At 35.3% G+C, this 5,231-nt stretch overlaps 1 protein-coding gene across 1 annotated transcript; it reads left to right on the top strand.

The window, feature by feature from the left end:
• Positions 1-1,162: 1,162 nt before the first annotated feature.
• On the top strand, positions 1,163-4,804 carry LOC130969289 (aluminum-activated malate transporter 9-like). The gene is made up of 6 exons (XM_057894948.1): positions 1,163-1,666; positions 1,988-2,125; positions 2,260-2,529; positions 2,615-2,751; positions 2,836-2,982; positions 3,060-4,804. The coding sequence occupies exons 1-6, from the start codon at positions 1,264-1,266 to the stop codon at positions 3,774-3,776; spliced, it is 1,812 nt and encodes a 603-aa protein (XP_057750931.1). The 5' UTR covers positions 1,163-1,263; the 3' UTR covers positions 3,777-4,804.
• The last annotated feature ends 427 nt before the right edge of the window (positions 4,805-5,231 follow it).

Here is a 5,231-nt window from a genome sequence, read left to right as displayed (position 1 = left end):
GACACATTTACCGTTCACCAGTGTCCGTTTTGGTAAGCTACCAAATATTTCTAGAAAATAAAAAGTATTTGTCCAATACATACATATTATGATTAAACAATAGTTCTACTATGTTTGATTGTTTTCTTTGACATGTTATATTAACTCTCAACATTTAACTGTCCACAAATGAAATATAGAAATTGACTTTTATATTAATTCCATTTTAATTTGACTATTACTTTCACTTTTATAATATATTAAAAATTTATTATAAGATAAAAATTTGTATATAATTATTTTTATATAAAATTGATTATTAAAAATTATTAAATAATTTAATATATTTATTTAAATTATTATCTAACTATTTTTAATTATCAATTTTTATGATGAGAGTTTTATTTTATTGTATAGAAACATAAATATGTCTGAGTATATTATAAATTATGAAGTATAAACACTTTTTTAATTTGCTTTGTCTGTATATCAAATATATTTTAGATACCATACTCATCAATACTTGTCTAACACGCATCTTCTACACTCAATCGTGTCTTAATAAAAAAATTCAAATATATTTGGACACATTTAAATATCATCATGTATCAGTGTGTCCAACCTTATTATTAATATGTATTCTTAATATGAGTTTAGAAATAGTATATATTATTAATTATTAAAACAAAATATTTTAAATATTTTATATAATTAAAAAATATTAAAAATAATTTGTATTTTAATATCAATAAAATATTAAAATATTATCATAATTTATATAAAAAATACTTTATATTTTATATATATGTCATGTTCTCGTGTCTTATTAAAATTTTAAACTCGTGTATATGTGTATCTTGTGTGTACTGTATCTCGTATCTATATTGTACATCATAAATTATAAACAAACAAAAAAATAATAAATTAGAAATTCCTATTTTTATATAATAACAACTAGAGTGTAACTCAAAATAATGTCTCTCTGAAGTTTACCTTTTAAAAGCCAATATTTAATATATTTTATATTATTAACCAATAAATTATTGAAAAAAAATGTAAAATAAACATAAATCTTGTATCTTATTAGTCACCAAAAAATCTTGTATCTTATTTATATATAAAATATTTTAGGTATATACCATTTTTTTTAATTTAAATAATAAAACTAGTTAAGTTACCACTCTTCTTGCCCCATAAACACTTTACTAGTTCTCGTGTTAACCGTTACTGTTCAGCAAAGATCATTGCACTCAATATTGCTGAAAGCAGAAGCAAGAAGAAAGTATGGCTCCGAAGCTGGGGAAATCGGGGTCATTCCGGCAGAGCCTCGCGGAGAAGAAAGAGAGGCTTCTTTCCATGAAGAGTGACGGATATTCCCAACTAGGGATTCCCATGCCCATGGAGGAGGAGGAGGAGTACTCCGCCAAACGCTGTTGCTGCAGTTACCCGTGGTATCGAGGGTTTTCCGATGGGACGGTGAAGTGCTGGAAGAGTATGAAGCGCGTGGCGGTTAAGGCTTGGGAGATGGGTCGGTCTGACCCGAGGAACGTTATTTTCTCGGCGAAGATGGGACTTGCTCTTGCACTCATCTCGCTCTTAATTTTCTTCAAAGAACCCTTTCAGGATATTAGCCGCTACTCCGTCTGGGCCATCATGACCGTCGTCGTCGTCTTCGAATTCAGCATAGGTATGTGTGTTCGCGCTCTTTTTTTGAGGGAGGGAGCGGGTCAATTCTTTAATACTTGGAAGTTAGAATTCTTTTGCTGATTTATTTATTTTCATTGTTGGAATTGACCGAGTGGTTTTCGCATAAGGAATCCTGAATTGTTTAATGAACAGTGTAATATCACTGTTTCAGTATGATTTATACACACTATTGTTTTAAATTTTTTAATTAACTAGGATCTAATTCCTTATGTTTGATCTTATATTTATTTTCATCTTATATTTGATCCAATCTGTGTATCTTTTGCTTACAATTAATTAAACAAGTGAAATGGTGGTGCAGGGGCAACTCTCAGTAAGGGATTTAACAGAGGATTGGGAACGTTGTCCGCCGGAGGAATTGCCTTGGCAATGTCAGAATTATCGGCATTGGCTGGACCATATGACGAACTTATAGTTATCATTAGCACCTTCATTGTAGGTCCGGTTTTCCAATCACTTTCTTTTCTTGTTCATCAATATTCTATCTTTTTCGGATTTTGCGTGAGGATTTAATTTTAACATCTTTGCCTATACTTGGTTTACTGACAAACTATGTGATATTATGATTGATAGGATGTTGTGCCACTTATGCAAAACTATACCCGACTATGAAACCCTATGAATATGGGTTCCGTGTGTTCTTGATCACATATTGCTACATTACTGTGTCGGGCTATCAAACAGGGGAATTTCTTGACACGGCTATAAATAGATTTTTGCTCATTGCAATTGGTGCTGCTGTATCTTTGGGAGTAAATGTTTGTATCTATCCAATCTGGGCTGGGGAGGATCTGCATCATCTTGTGGAAAAAAATTTCATGGGTGTTGCAACATCTTTGGAAGGTTGTCTTACAGCATTTTCCTCATTATCACATATAATTACAAATTTCTACTTACCATCTAGTTTACTGATTCTGATTCTTTTCAGGTGTTGTCAGTAACTATCTTAATTGTGTTGAATATAAGAGGGTGCCGTCGAAAATTCTTACTTACCAGGCTGCGGATGATCCACTTTACAGCGGCTATAGATCAGCTGTTGAGTCTACCAGTAAAGAGGATGCATTGGTACCATCTTTGTTTTCTGTCTTTTTTTGTGAATTTCATAACCATCACCTTCATTACTCATCATTGACACATTATTGATTGAAGCTAGGGTTTGCTGTTTGGGAACCCCCTCATGGCCGTTACAAAATGCTTAGCTATCCATGGAAGAATTATGTGAAAGTAAGTGGGGCGCTAAGGCATTGTGCATTTATGGTCATGGCTATGCATGGATGCATACTTTCTGAAATTCAGGTACTTTATCTGAAAACTTCTCTTTCTAATTTTTCTTTCAAAGCCTATGTTTACTCAGGTTCCTTTTTTATGAATAGGCCCCAGCTGAGATGAGACATGTTTTCCGTAGTGAGCTTCAAAGGGTAGGTTCTGAAGGGGCGAAAGTGCTCCGTGAACTCGGTAACAAAGTTAAGAAGCAGGAGAAACTTGGCCGTGAAGACTTGCTGTATGAAGTACACGAGGCAGCTGAAGAATTGCAACAGAAGATTGACAAAAAATCTTACCTACTAGTAAATTCAGAGAGTTGGGAAATCGGAAACCGACCAAGAGAGGAGGAGAGCAAGCCACAACAAGGACCAGGCCTCTTTGACATAGACGAGGAACGAAAATTCCTGGAGTATAAGTCTCTTAGTGAAGCTGTTCTTGATCTCAGATCAGTTCAAGTTCCAAACGGTTGGGATGAAACTGCAAAATCAATCCCGGATGATCACACTGCCACGCCACAGCCTGCAGCTGTTGGCTCTGAAAACATGTTCAGGAAACAGATATCTTGGCCTGCTCATGTCTACTACAAAGCAGATACAGTGGCAAAAGAGGAGGAAGAATCAAGGACTTACGAAAGTGCTAAAGCACTATCCCTCGCAACATTTACATCGCTTCTGATTGAATTTGTAGCAAGGCTTCAGAACCTGGTGGACTCATTTGAAGAATTAGGTGAGAAAGCAAACTTTGTGGATCCTCTTGAGCAACAAGTACCAGTAACATCTGATGGGTTTTGGATGAGATTGTTTAATTGCTTCAGATCCAAGGAATGATGCATGAGAACATGCGGAGCTGCTGCATGTAAGTCATCCCTGATTTGAGTTGAAATTGTCATGTAATGCTTCCAGCATCACCCCAGTCTTCTTTTGAAAGATTTTGAGTGATGTCTTGAGTTCGGGAACTAGGCATCCTTTGAAGACAAGTTGAAACTTTTAAACACAAACTGCGAGAAATCGCTATCAATCTTATAAACTAGAGTAATAACTCACTTTTTTGTACATAAAATACTGTTTTGACTATAGCCATATGCAGTTTAGAACGTATAAAATTGGTTATTAACGTCTCTTAGGTTCTTTCCTAACTCTGAAATCTCCATGACCGTTTCAAGATATAGAAGGGTGATAACTCGTCCCTCTGCTTTGTTGGAATTTTCTTTCCTTTTCTAACTGTGAAATCTCCATTACTTGGGGATGCTTGGAGTTATGGTATTAGCACATCGTTTGTGTATCGTCTTCAGATGAAAATTGCCGGAACGTTCATTGAAACCAAAAATTAGTGTCTACTTAGATATTTATTTAGGTGCGGTTTGCGGTGACTGTGTGGATTGCATGAATATGGTGGCTAAGCTGCAGCATCCAATCCAGAAACGACCTGTGGCACATTTGAAGTAAACTGACCAAAGGTTTGACCCATCTAGTCACGGTAAACGGCTGAACGCACTATGGATCAGCAAACCAGTTTCAGCATTCAGGAGTGAACGATGGGAGAGAAATTTGTGAAATTCGGAAAACCGGACAGAACCCTTCACTAAAATTGGTGGAAAAATTTGAGAAATTCCCAAACCCAAAAATAGCAAGTGTCGTGCACTCGTGCTGGGAAGGCCTCGTCTCGAACTAGGTTCCGACTGTACTTGTTGCCTTAGTATCGGAAGGCGGTTGCCTGCAGTTACAGGCGGATACTTGTTGACCCAGGTCGTTTCTGAGAGAAGCAGGGGAGATCGCCACCACATTGAAGGTGTGAGTTCCTCAGCGGAGCAGTGGAGCTCCCCCTCGGCGCTGACGGTGTGAGAATACTATGCCTTTTCAATTACCTCAACGATGATTCCGTCCATGCTTCAATTTTCTAGAATTTGGTATACTATCTCTTTTCTTTTTTCTTCTGTTTTTTTTTTTCTCCAACTGTGTTAGTAGATGGTCTAAATTGAGATGCAGAAGTGGAAGTGAATTTTGGTGAAAGAGAATTTCTATTTGCAGCTGAAAGAGGGTACGATTGTTTGCTACTTTGCCCTATAAAATGGTTGTAAGTTTTTCTCTTAAAACGATCTGCTCTACGCAAAATTAAACCGTTAAGATATCTAACTAGCTCAGGATTTTTTATTTTTATAAATTAAATAAATGTAATAATTATCGAAATAAATAATTTAAAAATTATTTATCAAAATAAATATTTTTTTTATAATGAGATAATTTTGTATGTGTAAATGAGATACATGTATTTAAAAAAAATTA

The sequence above is a fragment of the Arachis stenosperma genome, chromosome 3, assembly GCF_014773155.1.
Source record: "Arachis stenosperma cultivar V10309 chromosome 3, arast.V10309.gnm1.PFL2, whole genome shotgun sequence".
NCBI classification, from domain to species: Eukaryota; Viridiplantae; Streptophyta; class Magnoliopsida; order Fabales; family Fabaceae; genus Arachis; species Arachis stenosperma.
The sequence above is the reverse complement of the archived record's forward strand: the minus strand, read 5'-3'. Positions and strand labels throughout refer to the sequence as shown.

Excerpts from the sequence above, each read along its gene's own strand:
- LOC130969289 (XM_057894948.1), top strand. The coding sequence starts at position 1,264 with ATGGCTCCGAAGCTGGGGAAATCGGGGTCATTCCGGCAGAGCCTCGCG. Across the intron at positions 2,126-2,259 it reads CATTAGCACCTTCATTGTAG|GATGTTGTGCCACTTATGCA; the intron begins GTCCGGTTTTCC and ends TATGATTGATAG. Across the intron at positions 2,983-3,059 it reads GCATACTTTCTGAAATTCAG|GCCCCAGCTGAGATGAGACA; the intron begins GTACTTTATCTG and ends TTTTATGAATAG.